At 35.1% G+C, this 27,926-nt stretch overlaps 1 protein-coding gene across 2 annotated transcripts; it reads left to right on the plus strand.

Annotated features, from left to right (window-relative positions):
* The first annotated feature begins 24,851 nt into the window (after positions 1-24,851).
* Positions 24,852-27,589, plus strand: LOC121762618 (serine/threonine-protein kinase PCRK1-like). Of its 2 annotated transcripts, none has more exons than XM_042158572.1 (5): positions 24,852-25,063; positions 25,529-25,891; positions 26,429-26,686; positions 26,759-26,881; positions 26,959-27,589. In XM_042158572.1, the coding sequence occupies exons 2-5, from the start codon at positions 25,562-25,564 to the stop codon at positions 27,457-27,459; spliced, it is 1,212 nt and encodes a 403-aa protein (XP_042014506.1). In that variant the 5' UTR covers positions 24,852-25,063; positions 25,529-25,561; the 3' UTR covers positions 27,460-27,589. The 2 variants fall into 2 exon arrangements, with proteins under 2 accessions (XP_042014506.1, XP_042014505.1); XM_042158571.1 differs by having other exon boundaries at positions 24,853-25,063; positions 25,556-25,891.
* Positions 27,590-27,926: the final 337 nt, after the last annotated feature.

Here is a 27,926-nt window from a genome sequence, read left to right on the forward strand (position 1 = left end):
ACACAATTGTATTAATATTGTACATACGTTATATTGTATATTTTGACACATTTGTTCAAACTGCTTATCAACAAATACAAATCTACAAAAAGTAAAATAAAAATTATTAAATTTATCGTCTGATTATCGTCCGACATATGATATTGAAATCTTGTTAGAATCCTTTCAAAATTACATTTAGTTTGATACCTCATCTGTCCCATAATAGATGCCACACTTGGGTGATAGTACTAGATTTTACGATATTTTGTTTTGTGTGTTAAGTGGAAAGATAAAATATATTTTTATATTGATACTTTTTTTTAAAAAGGAAAAGTGATACTCCATCCATCTCAAACAAGATGTCCACATTCTTGAGTGACACGAGATTTTAGAAAGAGTTGTTAGGTGAAGTAAGTAAAGAAAAAAAATGTAGTTGGATATTTTAATGAGGAGAGAGGAGAAAGAAGAGAGAGATTTATTTACAAATATAAAAAATGGACATCTTAAGGGAGACAAACTAAAAAGGAAAGGTGAACATTTTGAGTGAGACGGAGAGAGTATCTTTTGAGGAATAAAATAAAAAGAAAGTATGACATCTGAGACATAGGGAATATTTTTTGTGAAAAAATAGTTTAAATCGAGAGAATTATGTAAATTTAAAATTTTGAGATAATTTTCGTGGAGAGAAGTAGATGTTAGTTTTACTAACATATAATATAAGAATGGCATTATTACAGTTATTTATTTAATCAATTTTTAAATTTAAAAAATCCACTTGACATTATTTAAATCACTAGATCTCCAACTCTAATGTCAAATAATTAGTTTTGTTATGCATTGGAAATTAGTTATTTTTTTTTATCACATATCTATATATAAAGTCATGTTAGGTTGCTAACTATCTTTAAATTAATAACTGATAACTATGTCAACATGCATGTTATATAGATGTCAACACGAAGTCATTTGTATGACAATTAAATTTTGTTAACATACAAATGTCTTTGTACTGACATGTAAATATGGATGTTAACACAGGACATACGCATGTCATCTACAGTTTGTTGAAATCTACTAACATACGTGTTTACATAGTTATCGTTATCAATTAGCAAATACTCCATTTGTCCTCGAATAGGAGTCTCATTTCATTCCGTCACGGGTTTTAAGAAATGTTAAGAAAAGTAGGTGGAAGAAAATTAGTGTAATATGAATCTCACTTGTTTATATTAGTTTTAAATGGTACGTATGTGAGTGGAATTAGTTAGTGGAATGTGAGACATCTTTACCATTTATAGTAACTAGTGTTACCACCCGTGCTATGCACGGGACAATAAAATTTCAAATAATGATATTCCCTTCGTTTCTTCATAGTTGAGGCAAAAAATTTCAGCATGAAGTTTTAGAAAGGAATGTTTATGTTGGTGTGTCAAATAAATAGATAGGTAAAAACGTAAGAGAGAGGAAAAGGTAGAGAGAATAAAGTATAAAGTGAATAATGTAGAGAGAATAAAGTAAAAAATGGGAATAAAGTATAAAGTGAATAAAGTAGAGAGAATAAAGTAAAAAATGGTAATGTAAGAAAGAGGAAAAAGTTAACATATATGGAAATGACTCAACTATAAAGGAACTTCCCGAAATGATATAATGACTCAACTATGAAGAAACGGAGAGAGTATATATTAACAAATATGCATCAAAATGATAGTATTCAATATATCTTTTAGTATATTTTTTGATGACTTAATATGTGATATTTCATGTCTTTTTACTTTGAAAAATCACAAAGTAAAAAGAGAATAATATAAATTCAAAATATACGTTCACAATATTTTAAAAAAATCTGTTTACTAAACTTCTAAGATGAAAATTGTCAAAAATGAAACAAAATAAGTAAAAAGAAAATAGAAATTTGTTTACTAAACTTCTAAGATGAAAATTGTCAAAAATGAAACAACATAAGTAAAAAGAAAATAGAAATCTGTTTACTAAACTTCTAAGATGAAAATTGTCAAAAATGAAACAAAATAAGTAAAAAGAAAATAGAAGAGGGATCGTCTCTAAAACAGTATCATCAATAATAAAAATAGGGCAACTTATAACTTTCAGCATCACCATCTAACACCAAAATAGAATTTATAATAAAACAAATTCATAACAAAAATATACTCCCTCTGTTCCACATCTTATAAATTTGTCCCATTTTACTATTTTAATCGGTCAGACAAAATTTATCCCACTTAAATATATACCTAAAATATGTATTAAATACACCATTCCACTATACACCTTTGTTTAATTAAAAGTAACAATTTCTTAAATATCACGCCATATCAATTTGAAACAAATTTTATGGGATGAAAAGAGTAATAAATAGTTGAAACTAAATTATAGTCAAAATAAACAATTCCAGATTTAAATAAATAAAATGGGCAGGTAATACTGATTAAATAAAATGGGCAATTAATACTGATTATTAACCGAAAACACACCACTACAAAATTGATAACTAAACTAAAATGGTTTTTAATAAAATAACACACCACTACACCACACCACACCACACCATCTCCTTCTCCAACTTCACCACTACACCCAGGCCGTCAATCCATCCCTCAGCTTCTACAGAAATTAAAATTGAGGAAACACCATAGTCGACTACAAAAGGGGCTAAAAATTTACAACCTCACTATCCACATATTACCTTGAAATATCAGCGCCACCTAATCACCATTACAATCCTTTTTCGATATGTTAGGCAGAACGGAATGTATCTAGAAGAATACATACATTTGGAAAAGTTTATAAACAAAAATGAATACAACAAATATTTCACTCCCTCCTCGCCTATTTGCCTCTCTCTCTCTCTACGACCCCCCACTTCTAGTAGCCGATTGAGAAACTTGAAATGGATCGGATGGGGCGTAATTAAAGAGCGACGCGCTTCAAAACCTCGCTTCAAAACCTCATTTTGTAGAGAGCAAATTGATCAACATCCTCTTCTTCTCCGGGGCGACAGCGATTTCCCGGCAAGGTGAGGGAAAATCAGTCCGGGAGAGGGGGAGACTCGATCGCCACTGCCCACTTCTCCGCACAGCAAATCCCCTCCATCGCCTTCCTTGCCTCGCCGTCAGTCGACTACGGGTAGCCACCGCATCGAAGCCAGATTTCACCCAGTTCATGCTGCCCGATTTCCTCTCCAGTGACGGAACCAGCATAGGCCAAGCCACCGCTCCAGCGGGGGCTTGGCCGGTGCTTGACAACTGTTATCACTGGATTTTTGGGGCGCTGACGCGCTGCACCGATTTGCAGAATCTGCCATATGCTGAGAAAGAAGATGAACGGTACATTCGTTATTGGGCTTTTAATAAAATAATAGACCTATAGCCCATTAGCATTTAGGATCATATTTAATTTATTTGCCTTGAATCACTCGCTATTAATATTATTTGAATTAGTGTTTGTAGACGGTTTTCATTAACTCTCATGTAAAAGTTTAAATTTACTAAAGTAACCAGCCACTAATTGTCTTATTCTCTAACTCTAAATTATGTTTTCATTCATCTTTTTTTCCATTAATTTGCCTATAAATTTATATTAATTCCTAATTTAAATTTTTTATGTGTTATATATAATAAATTTAATAGTTCATAGTATAATAAATCTATGTATTTATTATATGTATTGTTAGATTGTGTTTTCTTTGTTTTTAGTATTAATTGCTAATGAGTGCTAGCATATTACATGTATTAGTTCATTGCAACCTTTAAACTCAAAATTTTCATTAATACTTTTATAGGATAAATGTGTAAATAATTTTTATAATTTATACGAATAGTAGTATTAAAAAAAATTAATGCCAAAAAAAGTTTCCTAAAGTTTTGATATATGGTTTCACACGAGAAAATAATTTTATTTCAAACATTTGTTCTGATATTATACATAAAATAGAATATTTTAGACGATTTTTTTTTTAAAAAATCAGCACCGACTTATTCAAAATCCTGGTTCCGTCACTGTTCCTCTCTGCTTTCCCTCCGAATCTTCCAAAGCTCAATCTCTTCCACCATTCTCTGCTGTGTCGCCGTCTTTCGTCGTTTAAACCAAATAACACTCAAATTCCAGCTCGTTGCATGTTCCTCGTTCTCTGCTATTAGCATAGATATCTTTCACATATTCACTCTCTAGTATTTATTGAAGAATTTTAAGATGGAGTACTTGATACTCTATAGGAACTTACTACGGAGTATAATTTATTTAGTCTATAAAGAAGTCTGATGAATCTGCTAGTATTAACAATTCTCTAGACTACTTTTTGCATTGCTCAAGATGACAGCTATTTTGTTGCAGGGATAGACTAATAGCTATTGCTCTAGAATACCTTTCGCATTGCTCAAGACTGATAGCTACTCCTACTATTCTGCAGTAGCAATTAAACATGCCCACCGGTTCCGGTTCCGGCGGTTAACCGCCGAACCGGAACCGCCGGTTCCGGTTCCAAACCGTGGACTTTTTCCCGAACCGGAACCGTCGGAATTCGGGTTGCGGTCCGGTTCCGGTTCAAGATATTTCGAACCGGAACCGTGACCGAACCGGCGGTTCTGGACGGTTCGGAACCGGCAGTTAACCGTCCGAACCACCGGTTCGGGCGCTAATTTCGAGGCATTTTGATGGGGGAACCGGCGGCAGCTTTTCAGCTGAAAAACCGGCCGGTTCCGGCGGTTAACCGGCGGTTAACCGTGAAAACCGGCGGTTAACCGCCGGTTCAGGGCTTCCGGATGCGGCGCGAGAAACGAGGCGACATGACGCAGCTTTTGCAGACGGTTTCGTTGACTGAACCGGCGGTTCCGGCCCGGGAACCGGCGGTTTTGGCCGGAAAACCGGCGGTTCCGGCGGTTTTCCGCCAAAAACCGCCGGTTTTTGCGAAAATTGAATTTTTTTTTTTTCAAATTTCAAATTCGAAATCCTTCCATTTTCCCCAATTTTTATGTATAAATACCCCCTCTATCCTCATTTACATTCACCCCACTCTTGTGTTAATAAGAGTTTCTCTCTTCAATCTCCCAATTCTCTCTCTTTGTCTCCAATTTCTCATTTGTGCTATTGTGCTTCCATTTAATTACGCAAGTGCTACTCTTATTACGCATTGTTATACACTTATACTTGTTCCCGTAGTTCTATCTATAAGTTGTCTTCCTTTCTCAATTGCTAAAACAAAAAAAATATTATTCCATATTTCTACATTTCTACTTCTACATAGCAATATGTCTTCATCCCGAGAAGGTCGTGTTGATAAGGGAAAGGGAAAGGCCAAGAGGCCATCTCGGAGATCCGTTATTGATGAAATTTCTCAAATGAACATGGATGAGTAGCAGGTTAATATTTATTATCTACTAATTTAATTAATTTTGAATTACATTACATTATTGTTCATAATTTTATTTTGTATTTACAATACAAATATTATTTTGTAGGCTCGAGAAGAGCAAGATGTGGCACATGCTATTGCTCTCTCTCGCTCTCAATACCAAGGCGATGCTTATGTTGGTACCGGTAGTGGTGCTCCCGGTCGCGGTGCCTATTCCCAACAAAGTCCAACCCCTGTGAATGTTGATGAAGACGATGATGATGATGACGACGAGGAGGGGGGGAGGAGGTAGAAGAGGTTCAAGAAATGCCACTCCCACCACCACCAAGGAGTCGGCGTGGTCGTGGACAACCTCGTCCTCCTCAACCTCCTAGACCAGCTGACAGGTCTTTAACCTCCAACATCATGGTGAAACACTTCAAGAAGGTACAAGATAGTAACGATCCTAACACTTATAATGTGTATTGCAACTATTGCGAAAACGTATACACATTCCGAAGGGGTGGAGGATACGGTACATTTACCCGTCACATGGAGAAAGCGCATCCGGTCGAGTTTGGTATCGCTCCAACCCAAACTCAACTCAACTTTCAACATGGAGTCGGGACCGGTAGTGGGACGGGTTCATCCCAAACATCAGGTACGTGTAGCAATACTCTTTTGAAATATGATCACAAAAATGCTCTTAATGTGATGTCTAGATTTGCCGTTATGAAACATCTTCCATTCAATGCTTTTGATAACGATGCTTTTGAGTCGAGTATGCGGCAAGTTTATAATGCCGCTGCAAAAAAATTGAGTCGAACTTCAATGACTCGGGCCGTTGTTCGACAATGCATGGAAAAGAAGGCGCAATTAGGTACGTTTATTATTAACTTAGGGCATAAAGTTTCTATTTGTTCTGATGTGTGGACTGATTGTTTTTGTAAAAATTCGTATATGGGCATCACTGTGCATTTCGTTGATCACAGTTGGACTTTAAACAAACGTTTGATTGCATTTCGGGAATTTCCCGCACCACACACTGCACAAGCAATTGCTCAATTGATCATTCAAGTTTTGAATGAATTTCAATTGATCAATAAAATTTTTTCTATTGGTTTTGACAATGCTAGCGCTAACACTGCTAGCATAGATGAACTAATCAGTGCATGTTCTCCTGTTATTGATGGTAAATATTTTCATGTGCGATGTATTGCCCATATTTTGAATTTGTGTTTTCAAGATGCGATCGATTTGTGGCAAAAGTATGTTGATCCTATTAGAACTGCTGTGAAGTTGATTCATAACAAAGCTCCTATTGGTAGAGCTTGGAAGAGATATTGTCATGGTAAGCAATGCAGGTACACCAACTTTCGTTTGGATGTTTCAACTCGTTGGAACTCGACATATGATATGTTGGAGTCGACTTTGAACCACATTGAGTATTTATGTGATTTTTTTAGAAGTTGTCCTCATGTTCCTTCTGATTTGATTTTGATACCCGCTTGTTGGGACCACAGCATGGATTTATTTCGATTATTCCGCGCTTTCAAAAATGCCACTGTTGAGTTATCCGGAGTTTATTATCCTACTTCTGTGCGCGTTTTGGAGCATTGCATGTATGTGGCAATTGGTTTTAAAACTTGTGTGAAAAATACTCAATTCATTGAGTTGAAGGCTATTTTGTTTTACATGGTTGAAAAATGGTTAAAATATTTTTCACGTATTCCAAATGTGTTTTTGATTGCAAAATGCTTGGATCCAAAGTGGAAGTTGCATGGTGTTTATAAAATTTTAGATATGTACTATGGTTGTTTGCACGCTTTGGATTTTTCTCAACTCCGCGAAATGGGCTTGACAAGAGGAGAATGCTTCGAACTAAGTATTCCGGATGTTGATGAAATCAAACTAAGGTTAGATAGTGCACTTCGTTCTCTCTACGCGGAATATGAAATGCGGTATAACACCGCTCACCAGGTACGTGCTCCTCCTAGTCCGTCTACATTTGATTTTGGTGGAGGGGATTTTACCAATATCATGATTGATCCCGACGTAGTATCACAATTGCAAGATCTATACGGTACTACAACCAATAGGACTAGAGCGACTAGTGAATTAGATATATATTTGGAATCGCGCTCTATTTTTCAAGATGCAGGTCCTCCTACTCAACAAATTGACGTCCTTAATTGGTGGGGAACACATGACAAAGAGTTTCCGATACTCTCCATCATGGCTAAGGAGATATTCGCCGTTCCCGCTTCCACCGTCGCCGTTGAACAAGCTTTTAGTGTCGGCGGTTGTGTCCTAGACGACAGAAGGAGCAATCTCTCCGCTAAGAACATGGAAGCCACTATGTTACTTGACGATTGGGCAAAGGCGGACATGAGAGCACAAGAGCCGGATTTCGACTTCCGTGTAGAGAGTGATGGTGAAGAATTTTCTTCCGATGGCGATGACGAGGTCAGAAGCGAGAGCACTCAACATTAGCAATGAGTCGACGGGGGGCGGTGAACGGCGAGCACAGCCGACCAAAAAGGTAAGCAAGGTAAGAGAACTACGTGGGCTTTGATTCCTCAATAAAATTGTGGATACGTAGGCACCTCAACTTAAATTTGAAAAGTTTAACTTCGAAAGTTTAAGTTGAGCTCAAGCCCTTTTCAATTTCCCCCCCCCCCCCCCCCATTTCATGTTTTTTTATTTGTAATTGTAATGTATCATTAAAATATATTCCCCATTTGATATGTATATTATTGGTGAAAAAGTGGATATCTTTGGGGCAAATGGTACTGGAACACAAATTTATATATGATCTTGAAGTATCATCTAGATTCCATATATAAATTTGTGTTCCAGTACCATCTGCCTCAAAGATACCCACTTTTTCACCAATAAGATATTTATCAAATGGGGAATATATTTTAATGATCTTCAAGTACAATTTACCTTAGGATCAACCATTTGTTCTTGCAAAATGTTGCCCATTTTCTAAGCAAACACGTATCAGCACGCCATATACACATTGCTGCATTTCTAATAGGGGCAATTTGATCTTCCAAAGCAATCAATGTGTTCGAGATGCATTGATTGCTTTGGAAGATCAAATTGCCCCTATTAGAAATGCAGCAATGTGTATATGGCGTGCTGATATGTGTTTGCTTAGAAAATGGGCAACATTTTGCAAGAAAAATGGTTGATCCTAAGGTAAGAGAACTACGTGGGCTTTGATTCCTCAATAAAATTGTGGATACGTAGGCAACTCAACTTAAATTTGAAAAGTTTAACTTTGAAAGTTTAAGTTGATCCCAAGCCCTTTTCAATTTTTCCTTTTCCCCCCCCATTTCATGTTTTTTTTATTTACCTTCCGAGTCCCACGAGGCGACGACACTTGTAAATTATATTATATTGTTGTATGTTGTTGTATTGTATACTTATGTATTGTAAATTGTAATGTATCGTTGTCCGTTACAACTCAAAATCAATAAAATTTATTTCATTTTCTCCTTATTCGTCATATTTGTGCTTGAATTATGCATTGTCTTGTTCCGATTTATTGTATAAAGCCAAATTTCAAATTTAAAAAAAAAAAAAATTGAACCGGCGGTTCCGCCGGTTCGAAAACCGGAACCGCCAAAACCGCCGGAAAACCGGCGGTTCCGAACCGGAACCGGAACCGGAACCGCCGGTTTTCGAACCGGAACCGGAACCGTGAAATAGCCTCACGGTTCGGTTCCGGTTCCGAAGACGACCGAACCGGAACCGCCGGTTCGTGAACCGTGGGCATGTTTAGTAGCAATAGTAGTTTCCCGCCAAAATGGTGCCACGGTGGCATCATGAAAACTGCTCTTTTATACTCCCTCCGTCCCGGGCTACTCGCCCTTTTCCTTTTCGGCACGGAGATTAAAGAATGAGTGTATAGGAAAGTCAAAAATTACGGCTGTAGGTGAAATTTTTTACTAAAAATGAAAAGAGTGCAAGTAACTTGGGACGCCCAAAAAGGAAATAAGTGCGAGTAGTGTGGGACGGAGGGAGTATATTGATAGATTATGAACTGAGACTCTTATTCGCGGACGAACCAAAATGAAAAAATGGAACTCCTATTCGCGACGGAGGGAGTATTTGTCAATTGGTCATATATATATATGGGAATATATTCATATCCTAACGCTAAATATATGTAAAATACAAAATACTTGTCAGTTCATTGGATCTCTATGAAATATGTCTATTCCACGCACTTGTTAGTACATAAGTATCACTCGCAACTCGCAGTACAGTGAATTCCATCAAATGCTTTTGTGAAATATGTCTATCCCACACACTTATTTACTAATTAGTACCTTTAAAGAAGTTTGAGTACCTAGAATGATATTTTATCATAGTTTGGGATACCTATGATATTACCTCATAACTTGAGGTTCAATGAAAAATATTTAAATGCAGTTGAGTGGCATATTGGTTAAAAGCAATGTTTTAAAAACCGGACCGGACCGGCCGGTTCGACCGGTTCAACCGCGAACCGGTAGGCAGTCCGGTCCGGTTCACCCCTAAAAACCACAAGCACATTGAACCGTCGCGAACCGGTGGAACCGGCCGGTCGGACCGGTCCAACCGCGAACCGGAAACCGGTTTTTCAATTTTTCAAATTTTTTTTTAAAATTTTGTTCAATTTTTCAAAATTTTTTTTTAAAATTTGTTGTTGCTAAGACTTGAACACATGACCTCATCTCTAAATATCAACTTCTTTACCACTCCACCACATGATCATTTTGAAATATTATGAACATTAATTATCCTTATACATTAAATCTGAAATTCTTTTTCCACCAAAACTAATAATTCATATTAGTTTTGTATTCTTTTAAGATAATTCATTTTAATTTTATATTCTTTTAAGATAATTCATTTTAATTCTATATTCTTTTAAGAAATTGTTAATTATAATATATTTCTTATATTTTAATTATATTTTTACAATCACTATATTTTACAATATAGGAGTTTATAATTATACATAGACTTTAATACTAGTTTTTAATATTGTGTATTATAGTTTATTATTGTATTCAAACTTAACGTCATTAAATATTCTAATATACTAATATAAGACTTGTTTTCTATAATAATACAATTAAAAGTATAATACTATAATATTTATTGATAAAACATGTAATTAAATTTTATTATTTATAACTAAATAAATAAATATATATGTATAAACAGTATTACGGTTCAACCAATGGTTCGACCAGTGAACCGGTTGAACCAGTGAACCAGTAACGACACCGGTTCGCTGGCCGGTCCGGTTTTTAAAACATTGGTTAAAAGAGATGGAAAGATCCGAAATAGTGAAAATACACTTAAAATGTGACTATACCTGTACATAGGTCCCTATCATGATATTTTTTTAACTCAGGTACATGTGGCGTTCTAAATCCTTAATTTGTAGTTTACTATTAATGGTAATAAGTCATTATTTTATGGACGAAAAGAGCATATTGTACTATATTTATATAACAATATCTATCTTTTGTTAATGCTAAGAGAAATACTATTTTCTCATTAAAATTAAAGACGTGCTACTCACAATTGGTACTAGTAAATAGTGAAATTGATTAAAACCTTTTGCAATAGCAATGGCTCTTTGTACATATTCGTCCCTATAAAATTTAAAATATTCCGGTTGCTCGCCAAACACCTTCTTCGCATCCAAAGTCACTTTAATTTCAAGTTTCTACATGAAAAAATGAAGAGAGTCCCTAGCAGAAAAATCACACAAAAAAAACCGACAATTTTTTTGAGTAGATTATGTACGTTACCTGTGTCATTGTAGTTTTTAGTAGAGCAAATATATTTGCAAATTATGCTCTTATTTATAGTTTTCCTAGAACACTTTCGTGTATTTTATTTTTTTATTGACTCTAAATGTACTAATTTCATTTTATAAATTTACGTTGTAGTAATAGTAAATCTAAGATAAATTACAGTTATTATACACTATAATTATTGTAATTTGAATTATATTGAGTCATTATATATTTTGTATTATCATACACTATTTGAGTTATACTCCATACAACAAAAATTAACACCTTAATTTATGGTATTCGCCATTCTTGTTTAATTTTAATTATATATCTTATTTATTTTTTCTCTTTTACTTGTTTATTTTATTTATTACACATATACTTCACTAAACATATTTTCTTAAATTATGTGCCTAAAAGAAATGATGCAAATAAGACATTTACAAAAATTATTGACGTACGATTATTATGGAAATTTGTAATTGTATCATATACATATTTGTATGCACCTACATTAATTGTTAAGAAAATTTGTAACTGTATCGCATACATATGTATGCACCTAAAATCATTAAGACAATTTTCTTTTGATGATTGAATATTCGTAAATGAATGTGGAAAATCTAGGTTAAATTAAATAACAATGTACCATTTTTTCATTTGTAATATAGTTTATTTTATTATGAAATTAGCGTCAATAAAAATGAGGTTGGCATTATAATATAAGACTTATAAGTTATAATGTTATAAATTGTGAAATAGTTACATGGCAATATAAGCCCTCGTGTTTCATTATATTTTTTGATAAGATTGCTACATACTTATTATAACGTGAAAAAATACCGCATCGCCTGTAAACAGAATTTAATTTGGATCCTTAGTGTGATTTAATTTTAATATTCTATTAGTATATTAAATAAATATAAAAGTATATAAAATTGTGATTTTCTAATTAACTTTAATTGGAAGTTATATAATTAAAAAAAAGCGAACATAAAAAATTTACTTATAAAAGTATAACATGAATGAAATACGCCAAAAAATAGCATTGCATAAAAGAGAAATCGATGTTCGTGGCGTATATGATTGATTTTTTTTTCTCTCTCTCCCTTTTATGATCAAAAAACATAAATATGCAAACAAAAAGACTTATAAACAATCATCAACTATACAAACTAAATTTTGGGAGTGATCAATTGTTAACTCATCATTTAATTGTTAACTATAACTAATTTAAGATCATAGGATTTTAGAAATCTTGTGGTCTAAAATTTGCCATGTGTAATTTTTGTTTTTATTAATTAAATCGAAAAAGCTAAAAAAATTATCAAATTAGGGTTTTGGATGAAAATGTCAATATAATGTTTCGAAAATATCAACGCAATGCTTTGAGAATGTCAATACAATGCTTTGAGAATGTTAACACATTACTTATATTGACATTCTACATGTATTATATTGACATATTTTATATACTAGGTTGACATTTGTTGTTGTACGAAAAAATTGAAAATTTTTGAATTTTTTTTAAAATTTTGACATCAGAACATATGCAAGTGAAATCTCGTTAGAACCCTTATGAAATTATCTTTAATTTGATATATGTTGTGCGAAAATATAATTTAAATCGAGAAAGTTATATGCGTTTTAAAGTTATGAGATATTTTTCAAAATTTAGATATAACTAATTTGTTGTAAATTGACCTTAATACCCTTATTTTGTTGATCGTTTTGACATTCCGAGGCTGATGATCTAGGCCCTTGATTTGAATATCTAATGACTATTATTTAATTGTAGTTAGCAATTAAGTATTTAGTTAGCAATATAACACTCCCCTTAAATTTTACTATGTAAAATTATGTAATTGATATAAAATCAATTAATTTACTTTGTGGCAAACATTTAGGGAAATTAAGTTTTCTAGTCACGCATTTATTGTAAAAATTTAAACTAGCATGAGGGAAAATACTTTCTTTTATTCCAAATATTTCTCGGCTACATACTTTAAAAAAAAATCAACCCATACAATATGGTTACACAATTTAACGATGTTGTCAATTTTAACTATACTAATTTTTAATTATAATAAAATCATTTAACCTTAGAATTTAAAATAACTTGTACATATAAAAATAATAGTAATAAAATACTTTGCTATAAAAAGTAATTTAGTAATTTTTTTAAAATAATAGTATTTCCATATTAAAAGTATATACATAATTTATATTAATGGTAAACAAATTTTAAAATTGACAGTCAAAGGTCAAATTAATTGAATAAGCTTTTCTTGCTAAGCCCACTCTTAGTAAATAAGATATTAATTAATTAAGTCCATAGCAGATACTAATTAATTAAGTCTATAGCAGACATTAATTAATTAATGACATTTAAATCTTAAGCTTGAGAAATAATTGTTTAAATTGGGGTTCAATTTAATAACTATTAATAGAGATTTAAATCTTAAGCGCGGGAAATCCGGATTACTTATAATTTAATTAATTTGGATAGGTGAATCAATATTATAACTGTAGTTGCTGATAGTAATATTCCAATTCGAGCTTGAATTAAATTGGGGTTTAATTTAATTAATTAAAAGCTAATTGGGGGTGGCCTGCATCCAAGCCTTTATAGATCCCTGATTACGCCCAACATGTAACTTAATATAAATAGGATAATAAAGGAGACACAGAGAAGACTTAATACTAATAATTTCCGTCCCTCTCTCTAGCGTGGGACGTCGATTTTCCCTTTCCTACTTTATGTGAGATTTCTATCTCTTCTTTATTGTCATGCATATTTTGGTAAGATCAGTCTACCCTGATATCAAAATATAGTTCGGGAATTAGTTAAAAGATCCATGGTCTAGTATTGAAGATCATCACGTGGAAAAGTAGCAAGTAATATGCGATTCTTTGGAGAATCAATAAGGTAATCAATTCTCTCCGTAGAAAAGCATGCTTTAGGCCTTGATTAATCAAAAGCATAATTTAATTCAAGTTTTGAGAATGATACGTGTGATAATTGCACGAATAGAATTTGTCTAAATAATCTGCTCAATAGATCTAAATTCTGATTTATTTGTTCTTCCGCTGCCAACCTCATCATAAGGTTGATCCGAACTTCAGAACCAACAAGTACAATGTCTCAGACATGGAGCTATCTTCTCCCTATGAGGATTCTACTTCCCCAGTGCGCAAAACGAGGAAGGGAAAGGGGAAGGCCACAACTCGAGATGACTGCCCGTGCCCGAGGGAAGAAGAAGTAGAACTACACCCCCGAGGAGTTAATGGATTTGGCGAGGTGTTGGGTCAACGTTTCCGAGGACCCGATGTTCTCCAACAACCAGAAGGTGAAAAGGTTTTGGGGGCGGATTTCAAAGAAGTATGAGGCAATGAAGCTTGCTAGGGCAAAAGTCTGCAACAATGACCAACTCTGCAAGCACTAAGAATAAATGAAGGCGGAGATTGGAAATTTTAACTCCGTCAACCAAAACACAGTGAGGATGTGGGGTAGCGGCCAGAGTCAGGAAGACACCCGCGAGATGGCCATGAAGACGTACTTGTAAAATGGTATACTTTCTGCGTTCAAGCACTGTGACGCCATACTCATTTTTAAGGATATATCCAAATTCCAAGCGGAGTTGGAGCCGAATGCTCTGAAGTTGACGAAGCTCAACATCAGCGGCAGCTAAAGCAGCAACAGAGAGGTGATCAGGTCGACTTAAAATTTCCTATGAAGGAGAGTTTTGGCACACAAGAGCAAACACAAAGTCGTCCCATTGGTATTAATGCAGCTAAGAGGAAGGTGAAGGCAACCACAACCGGGTCACAGGCCATATCACCTCAGTCCGAAGATCCGACCCTCTCTAACTTGGCTATTGCGTCGATGCAGAGAACGATATTGGACACCATCAGGTCCATCTCTATGTGCGAGGATGAGGCCATGAAAACCGATCTGCAGAGACTCCTCGACAACATCAAGACACGATTGGGGTTGAGTCCAAATTAAGCAACTAGTTTTTTTCCCATGTTTTATTGCGCTGTAACTTTTTTAAATATCAAGTATGTTTTGATTTGCCTTTAATTTATTTTATTTTAGTATTTTGTTTAATTTGATAACATAAAAATTTTAAAAAGATAAAAATAGTAATGAAATAGAAAACTGAGGATGAGCAGATTTATAGGGCGAACTATTATATGTGTATGGGCTGGAAACTAAAATGCTAATGTGACAGAAAAAAATTAGTAATGTGCAGATTTATAGACAGGTTTTATCCTCCACCACCGTGAATACTATAAAGAGTCAACGGTTAAAGGCAAAGTAACTTGTTCAGTGGTTATTAGCAAATTAAACAGTGATACTACGTTGGATTAATATATCAAATATTTACTTTTTGTGATTTTTAACGGGGATAAATATGCAATCAATTGTTATAGATAAAAGCGATTAACTAATTAATTTATCACTGCTAACATTTAATGCGTTAGATAATTCATCAATAAAAATATAAATATTCATGGGTTTAACTTTTAAGTAAGTCAAAGTTCTTAATTAAAAAAAGTAGTATCGTAGTACTTTCTAAAATAAATAGATATTTTACGATCTGAAAATTAAAAGTGTGCGTAATTAAAACAAAGCCAATACACTTTATTTTACACATACATGTTTTATTATTATGGTCTATGGAGTATATATTTAGATATAATATTAATCTAGACATATACTATCAAGTATTTGGTCTTCTCACAAGACTTGGTAAAAACACTAAAGGCACAACTGCACCGGCTCAAAATATTTTGAAAGTCTTGATTTGATTTATTATTGAATTAATATTAGGCGCAATATTTTTAATAAAAAAATACCGCTCTCTTGTTCAAATGGTTCTGAAGGTGAATAACAAAAAATTCTTATGGAAGAAGATTATCGTCTCCAACCATAATACTCCTAACAAGTATTTAGGGCCAGCTAGCAAGCTTTAAGAACTTCAATAAAGCTATTCAAGAAGTGGCAATGATAGGAATGCATGTAAAGGTAGGCGATGATGCTCAAACACGATTCTGGCATGACCTTTGAGCGAGTGAGGAAAGCCTAAAGATTTTTTTCCCTAGACTCTTCTCGCTATCCAATCAGAAATATGACTATATTAAGAATATGAGAGAGTATGAAAACGAATCTTGGAGATGGAGATTTAGATGGAGGAGGAATCTGTTTGCTTGGGAGAGGATGCGGTTGGGGATCTCTACATAGCCATGGGCCATTTTACCATAGGAAAAAACACAAGTAATGTGAGGATTTGATTTTTTGATAAATCAAACATCTTTTCGGTTTCTTGCTTCGTTTTGCAGGTTAATAAACTCATGGGGATCGAGGATGCTGACTTTGAAACAGAAAGGAATGTGTGGACCCTTGCTCCACCTCGAGCACAACTCCTTTTTTGGTTTATACTTCAAGGAAGACTCAATACCAAAGAAAGACTCTTTAGAATGAGCGTTAAAGGAGTCGAAGATGATCTCTGTTCACTTTGCGAGGAAGAAATTGAGTCGAAAATATCTTTTAGAGTTGCAAGGTCTCCAATATCCTCTGGTATTTGGTGTGACTTATGATCTCCTTCTGTCTTCCCAAAGGTCCGTTGGCTTGCTTTCTAAGTTGGCTTGTAACCCCATTTCGAAAGCTTGACAAAAAAATTTAGATCTCTATGTTTTACATCATTCTTTGGTTTATTTGGGACATCCACAACAAGGTAATATTTCAAAAGTTTCACCCAAATTGGGAGCTGGAAAACAGAAAACTTTTATGCCGTCTTGAGTATTGGGAAAAAGGAAGGTGTTCAAGATTCTCATTGCCAACGAGCCGAATGACTAATATTATTTAGTCAAGTCTCCACAAGTGGTTGATCTTCCTTAAATAGTTGGTTTTACTTTCTTATTTTAGTGTCTTGTTAATTGGTTTTCATGTTGAGTTGGGGTTGCTTGTGACTTTGTTGTGGGTCACCTAGCTCTTGTGCGTTATTTGTTGTTTGTTGTCGGCTTTGGCTCTGTGTAGTACTATCCTGCTCGTTGCTTTATGTTGTGCCTTTGAACATTTTTTCTCAATAAAAAAATGAATACTACATCGTTACCATGTCAACTAAACCTAAAACAATGACAATTTCATCTGAAAGATTAATTATCAATATGTACATAGGGGTGTGTTATATTGCTAACTTTCTCTTAAATTGCTAACTACAACTCATTGATAGGCAATTAGGCATTGAATCATTAAATCAAGGTACACGATCATTCATCCACGAATATCAATGCCGTCTAAAAAAATATAAATTAAAGATATTAATGTCAATTAATAAAAAGTTAGGTATAACTAACTTTTAAAAATTATCTTAAAATTTTAAATGATTATAATTATCTCAATTTAAATTATTTTTTACACAACACATACCAAATTAAAGATAATTTTATAAGGAATCTAACTAGATCTAACTTGCATATGTTCCGATGTCAAAATTTGAAAAAAAATTGAATTTTCGTATTTTTATTGTAGGAGGTTAATATCAATATACATATGATAATATATCAATACAATACATATAAAATGTCAATGCGAAATTGTGTTGACATATTCAATTAATCATATTGAAATATTTAATACAATATATAGACATTTTTATCAAAAATCCTAATTTTAGTAGTTTTCTTATCTTTTTAAATTTAATTAATAATAAAATGAAATTACACATGACAATTTATAAAACACTAGATTTCTACAAATCTTATAGTTTTAAATTAGTTGTAGTTAGCAATTAAAGATTGAGTTAGTAAGTGATCACTCTTCTATGTACATAATAAATATGCTTGTGATTAAAAGTAAACCCTATCTAATCCAAGGGGTATAGTCGAATGTCATGGACTCATCCATCTTTAACTAAATGGCAAGAAGATCGATCCCTGCATATTCCCTTGATAATTACGAAGATAAAATAAAATAAACCGTATCTTTATTAATTATACAACTATATCAAATACTCCGTATCAACTTTAAGAGATTATAATATCAAACGGCTATAATTGATGACACGCGGCAACTAAATTTAATTACTTATGACGATCAATAGTAACTATGTTCGTCAATATAACAATCATAAAGCCTTGATTTTGGTGAGATTATATCAAATTCACATAATTTGTTTATAATGATATATATTTAATGTTACTGTAGTGGGAGGATTGATCTGTTCGCCGACAAATATACGTGCTTCGTGAGCGATCAGTCACGTGGCAACGTCATTATCAATTTTCTGTCTTCATTTTTAATTCCCTCTCTCCTCTCTCATGTATCTCCTCCTCTCTCCTTCTCTCTCTCCTCCTCGCCCCTTTTCTCCTCCTATGTCCATCTTCATTTTCTGATCTGTGATCTGCCATCAATTTTGTTGTGCAATTTTAGAGTCATATGAAAATTCCTTCATTTGATATGCTTTATCGTCCCGGCAAAATCTCGCCGTCATCTTCCCTATTCCCCTATTCCTTCTTGTAACTTACTTTTTCTATCTGCAACTTTTTTTATCTTGAAAACAATTTCTTAGTCTTTTGTTTAGACTAACAAGGGATTGCTATTGTAGTGGATGTAATTGCAAAATCTAATCTTCGTGTTTTAGTGAAAGAAAATATATCAATACGAGTTTAAATGCAGAGCAAAAAAAATTTTCCTTACAGAGATCTACATAGATCTATTAAATGAAAACATATGTAAAAGCTTGTATACTTGATTTCACAAAATCTGAGGAAAAATTGGAAGAAACCCATTTTGATGAAAACATTAAGTGCATAAATTCTTTGACAGATGCAAAAATAAGTCCATGGAATTGTAGGAATGATTTGTATATATTAAATAGTTAGAAGTATTGATTCTATGGTGAAAAGCTCCTTGATAGAGTTAGGAGAATTTGGTGAGAAAGAAAAATTACAGACGAGAGAGAATGAAGCCATGGTTCAAAAATTTTACTTTTTAAAAATTATAGATATGAATGAGATGATTTAGAAGTCGGTTGAATAAAAAATAGAGATTGCCATAATTGAGTATACATGAAATTCAAAAAATAGATTTAAAGAAGAATTTTGATTTTGCTGAATCGTAGTGAGAGAGGGGGATAGAGAATGAGCAGAAACGATGAAGGAGGGGAGGGGAGAGGAAAGGAGATAGGAGAGATGAAATTAGAGAAAAGAGAGGAAATTGCTGATGACAATTGCCACATCATTTGTCGCTCACCAAGCGCCCACATAAGGGCGCCCAGCAGAACAATCCTCATAGTAGTCGTATATGTTAGGATGATATATATTTTGAATATATAATGAAACAATGTTCTTTTAAATAACAATTGATACTTGTAAAATATATTTAAATTTATATAACTCATATAATGACACGTGTTCATTTTAAATTTTGTTTGCATACCACATACTCCCTCCGTCCATAATAGGAGTCACATTTTATGTGAGCACGGGTTTTAGAAAATATGAAGAATAATGGATCAGAAAAATTAGTGGAATATGAGGTTTTTTTATATTAATTTTATAATAAAATATGAGTAAAGTGAGTTAGTGGAATGTGAGACCTACTTACTGGTAAAAGTGAAATGTGACTCTTATTATGGAACAAACCGAAATGACTAAATATGACTCTTATTGTAGGACGGAGTGAATATCAAATTAAAGATAAATTTATGACAAATCTATCAAAATCCTAATTACGTACATAAAAAAATTGCATAAAAAATGTAATGTGCTAATATCTTTGTCACTATCATAACAGTGAAAATAAATTTAGGAAAATTTAATGTTATAATGATATAAATCTAATGTTATGACATGATGGAGTAAATTTAGTGTTATTACAAAATGTTTTTCAAATTTTATAATGGTGCGAATGATAATGGTCAACAATCTTTAATTATCGTGAGATTAATATGCTTAAATTGTTATGAGATTTGTTAACGTAAATTTAATGTCACGACAAAACGTATATTTGAATTTATTAGTCAATTAGTCTTAGTTATCGCATGCTATTACTTCATTTTGTCCATAAAAAATAATATTATTTTACCATTTTTAGATATTCACAAAAAATAAATTCATTTCAAAATTTGTAACTCTCTCAATCCTTTATTCATTTTTTCTACTCTTTCCTAGTATTACTATTTTATCTTTTCCTATCCTACAATATCTATTTTCTCTCTGTCTCTTTGATTTCGTATTGTTCACAAATGAGGGTAATTTTGTTGATAGTGGGAGTGTAAGTTTTGGAAAATTTTATTCATACAGTAATGTTCTAATGAAACTTACTGACATACGGAGTAGTATTTTCTTAAATTTCGGTATTTTATATTTGTACTTACCATGTAATTCTATACTCACTATGTCCATTAAAAATGAAACGTTTTCCTTTTATTTTTGTCCTATTAAAAATAAAACATTTCATAAAATAAAAACAATTACATCTCTACTTTTTCATCTCTCACTCTACTCTTTCTTCATTAAATCACAAAACAACACTACATAAAATTACGTGCCGAAAATCAAATGTTTAATTTTTATTGAGATGGATGGATAACTATATTTTGATATATTCCCTCAATTTGTTCAACACCAAAAAGAACCCTTTTTTGGAAAAATTCTATTTTTGGTAATGCATGTTAATGAAATTCCATTTTAATGAAGGGTTTTAATTGTATTCCGACTCAGGGAGTGACGTATAACCATTATGCGTCGTTAATAGAGAGACGCATAACCATCATGCGTTTTTATTTAGTGACGCATAAGCATTATGAGTCTTTAAAGACGCAACACAGTTGTGGGTCTTTCTTAAATGACGCATAACACTTATGCGTCTTTTCCTAGCGACGCATAACACTTATGCGTCTTCCGTCGGGTTTTAAACAGGCAGAAGCCTTCGCAGAACAGAGCAGAAGCAGCGAACCAAGTAAGATTGGGAAGGCTATGCACAATGTATTCATGGGATTTTCAACAAGGAAGAACAAAAGGAAAGCTCCAACAAAGTTCACGCCTTCGGAGAAATAGGTTTTGGTCATATGTTGGTATTTGTTTATATTGAAACAGGTTTTGGTCATATGTTGATATTTGAACATTGTTGATGGGTTGAAACAGGTTTCGGGCATATGTTGATATTTGTTTATATTGACACAGGTTTTGGTCACATATTTAAGGTGAAACAATATTCATCTGACATAACAACCGTCAACAAAAGTCAATAAAAATCATAATAACTGTCATAATACAAATCATAATAACTTTTGACAACATCTCACAAATGTTGGATTTGTGATACATAAACATAGTAACTGTCAAATAAGATCCATCAAATATGCCCCAAACACAAATATCAACATCATACATCCTCGAAGCCATGCCCTCTGTTGTCAGCAGTTCCTGCAATTCAACAAAAATGTCAATACAAAACATAACAGATCTCCAATACACAACTCAATAGCAAATATATACCACGAAGTTACTGAACAACACCGGCTGAGCAATTTCTTCGGTCATGCCCCTCTATCCCTCAATTTCTGCAACGACGGGGAGCTCTCGGTTCATCTTCCTCGCGGACATCCATTTGATTAAGTATCCTCATTCTTCTAACTCGGCCACACGTTCTAGGAATCAACTGCTGAGGGGTGATGCGCAATTTCCATGAAGGTTCAACCCAATAATCTTCGTGTCTTGGTGCATCAAATGAAATTTGACCATAGTACTGTGATCTCCATGTACCTAGGTAGTAGCACTCATCTATGAGGTCAATCATAACGTGACCTCTGTCTCTAGCAACCGCACAAGCATGAGAACAAGGAATTCTCCACATCTGCCACTTACCACAACTGCAACTCGAATCCAAATACTAGACTATTTGAACATTGTTGCCCTTTGACACTCGTTTTTCTATTCTTCCTCGAGTTCGGACATGGTACTTCCCTGTATCTCGGTCAATGACAGTAATGTAATGTTTTCATCCCTTTAAGTCATTCTTAGCAAGTCTGTCCCTAGCCCATGGGGTTAACTCACCTTCGGTGTGTTCTATTGTTGTCTTCTTCTGCACCCACCATTGTACCGTCCTCCAAAATGTCAAATCAACCAACGCTCTAATAGGCAACTCTCTCACACCCCTCAACACGTTGTTGTAGCACTCCAACATGTTTGTTGTGGACATTCCCACCCAAGTCCACCATCGTAGCACAGTGACCAACATTCTTTTGTAATCCTATTGAGCATTCGAACCGCACCACTGTTAACATCATATAGTGCCCGACGTCTTCTGCCAAATTTACGTTCCTGAGTACTGACCCCCAACTTCCATATCATGGCCTTCACATTAGGGCCCTTGTGTTTCTTCAACACATTTGCCCTCACATGGAGCAAACAAAATTTGTGGTGTATCTGCGGGGGCCCTTGTCATGATTTCAGACTCCATTGCATTCAAGATTCCTTTATGCCTATCTGATATAATGCACACCTCCCTCTCGTATTTCACCACATGAGTTATTACATGATCCAAAAACCACGACCAACTGTCGTTGGTTTCTTCATCCACCACAGCATATGCAATAGGCAAGCATGTTTTGTTAGCATCAAAACCACAAGCAACAAGCAACTTACCTTTAAATCTTCCTCGGAGGTGAGTCCTGTCTACTGTTAACACCGGTGCGGCCTTCTGGAACGCATGTATTGCAGGCCCAAATGCCCAGAAAACATAGTTGAACACCATTGTACGCCTCTGACTCAACAGCTCGTTGTGCTTCCACTCAACAATTGTGCCCAGATTCTGTTACAGGAGTTCAAACATGTAGCTTGGCAACTGCCTAAATGATTCCTCCCATCCACCATATACAAACTCTATAGCCTTTCTCTTTGCATACCATGCCTTCTTATAACTGATTAACACACTAAATCTGTCTTGAACATCAGCTATTATTGAGAAGACCTTGAAATCGGCACGTTGTCGCACATGATGTCGAATCATCAGAGCAATCATTGCCGATGAAAAGTTAGCATGATCTCTGTTAGCATGATGGCCTACACAAGTATGTCGATTCTTCCACTTCCTAACTTCCCACATATCGTCATGCGACCTTTGTGTAACTGAAACCTCTCACTTACATTCCCTCGCCTTTTCAACGTCGGTGGTGCTAATGATGCCTGCCCTTGTTGCTGTCGTTCCTGCTGGAAATTTGCATACGGCATGCCACCTTCTTAATTTGCTCTCGACGACCTTAAACTGTTTTTCATTCCACAAACTCCACATAGTTATAGCAGTCTTCACATGTAGCTTGGAATCAAATTTTGTTCCCAACACAATCCGATGCGGCTCTTTCTCATCCCAATACAAAAGGCTGTGTTCATTATTAACAACATCATCAGATACTCCAGATGGACGACTTGGTAATTCACGAAAGAATCGAAACCCCCTAGGATTGTATTCCGGAAGTGGTTGTTCACCTTGCATAATAGGTTTACATGCTACTATCTCATCATCAGAACTACCATCAACATCATCAGCACCATCACCATCACTGAGATCGGGGTCTAGCTCTGTCTCAGATAGTGGCGCTGGCTCATCAAGATCATCTGCAACATGTACCTCATCATTCAATCCACCACCAACATCAGCAACATCTACAACATCTCTCTACTCATTCGTACTACGATAAAAGCTCATATGCTCCACCCTCGCAGATGATCCAATACCACAGTCAAAGCTCATTTGTTCAACCCTCGCAGATGATCCAATACCATAATCAACTACTGGTGGGATTCTGAACTCCTCACTGGTGAATTCTCAACAAATAATTCAATACACCCACTTGAATTTTGAGCATTGTTGAACATAAACATCACACTTTCATCATTGCAAATCACAGAACATGTATAACTCATACCGGAAGCAAAGACTATACATTGTCTCCATAATAATTCAATTGTTTGTTGGTTCATGTCTATTCTCATCGCATCACAGATCATTGCTACCAATTCAGAATAAGAAACACATGAATTTAATATGATAGAGCTCCTCGCACGAGGTGGTTCATAACCAATACCCATATGTGGTAGTTGAACTACTCTACCACCCCAATTCAAACTCACAAATACTTGAATGATTTCTGCATCAAAAACATTTCAAAAAACAACAATTATGGACATTTTTCCTACAAACCCTAATTTAATAATTTGGGTAAAACTAACAAACGAAAGCAAAATAAACATGAATAATGATGAATGTACCTAAATTGAAGAACAATTACCGGATCTTATGGAGAAAACGTTGGAAATCGCCGGAAATTGCCTACACCCGAGAGAGGAATTGAAAATGTATTCTGTGCGCTGTTTCTGCCTTCCGTGGTCTGTTAAACCCGACTGAAAGACGCATAAGGGTTATGCGTCATTACACTAAGACGCATAATGGTTATGCGTCTTTATCGACGCATATGGTTGTGCGTCATTATCCAAAGACGCATAAGGGTTATGCGTTTCATTAATAAAGACGCATAACGGTTATGCGTCACTCCCTAAATCGGAAGACAACTACACTCTTTCATTAAAATGGAATTTTATTACTAAGCCTAGAACAAAAATAGAAAGAAATCCCCTTTTTCTCTCAAAAATGGTTGCAGACTGTAGTAGTAGTAATAGATTAATAGCTATCCCTCCCTCCGTACAGAACTAGATTCTGTGTGTCTCTCTTTCAGTCACCGACCCACACATGTCCAAACACAGTCAGATTCATTTAGGTTTCGTAGATCGACTTCTCTCTTCAAAGTCATGCAGTCAACACGTAGGATTTATTTCTTCCAACAGTCTTTCTCCTCCCCTTCAATACTTGAATTTTCTCCGCCCCATCGTCTAATTTCTGCAACAAACAAAAGAGGTACTCTTTCTTTCTATATTTAATCGCATGTTTAAAATTGAGATTTTGATTTTGGGTTTCTTCAATTCTTGTCAATTTTAATCATTTATTCAGCTATCATAAATTGGTAGGCCTTTCTTCTTGTAAATTATGGAACCTTGCTTCCGATTATGTTCCATTTGATCTGCTTTAGATATAGAGATCCTCTGTTAAGAATAAACTGAGTTGCTTAAATATTACTATTACTAGGTATTTTTATGCATTGCTATGTTTGTGATATGTAAATAAAAAACAAATGAGATCAAATTGCTGGAAATTAGGTCGATCAAGCTTGCTTTTTGTTTGTGGGATTGAATGATTGCTGGTTCTATTATAATGCGTATAAAAATCTACTGAAATCAGAAAATTGTTGGTGCTATTTGATTATCTTGATTAATTTCAGATTTGATTCAATGGTACTATGTGTTTATTTCTACATAACTGCAGCTACACTGATATGCATTATTGAATTAGGAGGCAATGAGGTGGTGTTTCTATTTATTCGGTGGAGAGGAAGAGGAAGAGCCAAACACCCGAAACCCTAACTCGGCACGTACCTCAGTTGAGCCAAGGAAATCTGGTCTTCAGTCGAGAGGACTAAACCGACCCCCAAATTTGCAAAAGAGACCTAGTAATCTCAAGGTTTTTACCCTCTTGGAGCTGAAGCAAATAACTAGGAATTTTAGCAATAGTGCTAAGCTTGGGGAGGGTGGATTCGGATGTGTTTTTAAGGGTGTTATCAAGAGCTCGGAAGATCCGGATAAGAAGATCGCCGTGGCTATTAAACAACTCGGTAAACAAGGACAACAGGTGCATTCCCTGTTCCTCATTTAGCATTTCTTTCTTCATCTTTTACAATTGATGGTTAATTATGATTTGAGAGTGTCTTACTTAATGTGGTGTGATTGGTTTATGTGACGTTATTATGCTGTTTCGAGCTCCTCTATTGACCAAGGACTTGTTTTGGCTCATTTTTACCTAAATACATCTCTCACAAGTCACAAGATTACAATGCCTATAATGTCCGAGAATCTAGTAATTTACTTAATAGCACTAGATCTGTTTTTACGTGTGTATGTGGTGATTATACGTGTAGGAGGTCGAGACGAAATTAAAATGGATGGTTTCATCTGCACTAGATATGTTCACATGTGAAAAAACAATTTCCGCAGATGACTGAGGATACATGTGATGATATAAAATATAGTACTAGGAAATAGTATGCTGTAATATAATATGCAAATGATTCCATTTTCTGGAGAATCTTACTCTTTCTCGACTACAACGACTGTTGCACTTGCACGAGCTTCTTGTTCCTATAATACGAAAATGATTCCACCACTGCAGGGTCACAAAGAGTGGATCACGGAGGTCGACCTTCTTGGCGTTGTTGACCATCCGAATCTGGTGAAACTGATTGGATACTGCGCCGAGGATGATGAGAGGGGAATCCAACGGCTTCTCATGTACGAGTATATGCCTAATGGAAGCGTGTTCGACCATCTATCAAGATCCACTGACTCCCTCCCCTGGGCTAAGAGGCTGCGGGTTGCCCTAGATGCTGCTCGTGGCCTCGCCTACTTGCACGAGGAAATGGATTTTCAGGTCAGTTTCTTTACTCAAATACTACTATGTCATTTGCATTAAGCTTATATTATTGGTATCTGCAATGCTCAGATCATCTTCAGGGACTTCAAGTCATCGAACATCCTCCTAGACGAGCAGTGGAACGCTAAGCTGTCGGACTTCGGATTAGCCCGGTTGGGCCCCCAAGAAGGACGAACACATGTCTCCACCGCGGTATGATCAATAAGTTAGCTTCTTCAAGCCTTATCTTAATTAATAGAGAATTTATTGTTTAACTGAAATGTGACTAGGTGGTGGGAACTATGGGGTACGCTGCACCTGAATACGTGAGAACCGGGCATCTAACATCAATGAGCGACGTGTGGAGCTACGGTGTGTTCCTATACGAGCTCATCACGGGGAGGCGGCCGTTGGAACGGAACCGCCCGAAAAAGGAGCAGAAGCTATTGGAGTGGATAAAGCCACACCTATCAGATGCAAGGAAATTCGAGCAGATATTGGATCCAAGGCTTAAAGCTGAAGGGAATCACATCCTTAAATCAGCTATGAAACTATCGATAGTCGCTAATCGCTGCTTGGTCCGTGCTGCCAAAACACGGCCCAAGATGAGCGAGCTGGCCGTAATGGTCAATGAAGTCGTCGATGCATGCTCAGACTCAGGCTTGGGCCGCGTTGCACCACCTTTCAAGCGTAACGAGCCAACAAGAAGGGACAGTACCGGGACCGCCACTCGTCCCACTGGTCCAACCCGTCCCACCCGTCCTCGCACACGGAAGCTAGTCAACACTTAGTAATCAAACACTCACTAAATTTGAATAATAATTTTTTAAAATTAAATCTATAATAATTTTTCCTAAATTGTAAAGGACAAGTGGTCCTCTGATAGGATTCTATCCTTGAATAGCCATATCAAGTTTCACCTGAGCTGGTCCCACACTCTTCAACTGAAACATCAATCATTGTGACATGGTAAATAAGTAAAAGCAAATTTTCATTTTAATATATGATCATCCATTTCATTTTCCATTTTTAGGGCATCAGTAACCCCGTCCCCATTTCCGGCCCCAAGTCCCCTCCACGTCATCATTCCTCTACAGTTGCGGCCCAGGCCACAACTGCTGTAACCCTGCAGGTTGCGGCCCGGGCCGCAACTAATAAATGACACTATTCACAACTCCAACCTATTTTGAAATTAAAATAAAAAACGCTGTAAATTTATAACACGGAAAATTTAATTTCATCGAATACTGCAAAATTA

Source organism: Salvia splendens, chromosome 13, assembly GCF_004379255.2.
Source record: "Salvia splendens isolate huo1 chromosome 13, SspV2, whole genome shotgun sequence".
NCBI classification, from domain to species: domain Eukaryota; kingdom Viridiplantae; phylum Streptophyta; class Magnoliopsida; order Lamiales; family Lamiaceae; genus Salvia; species Salvia splendens.

Excerpts from the sequence above, each read along its gene's own strand:
- LOC121762618 (XM_042158572.1), top strand. The coding sequence starts at position 25,562 with ATGAGGTGGTGTTTCTATTTATTCGGTGGAGAGGAAGAGGAAGAGCCA. Across the intron at positions 25,892-26,428 it reads TCGGTAAACAAGGACAACAG|GGTCACAAAGAGTGGATCAC; the intron begins GTGCATTCCCTG and ends CCACCACTGCAG. Across the intron at positions 26,687-26,758 it reads ACGAGGAAATGGATTTTCAG|ATCATCTTCAGGGACTTCAA; the intron begins GTCAGTTTCTTT and ends TGCAATGCTCAG.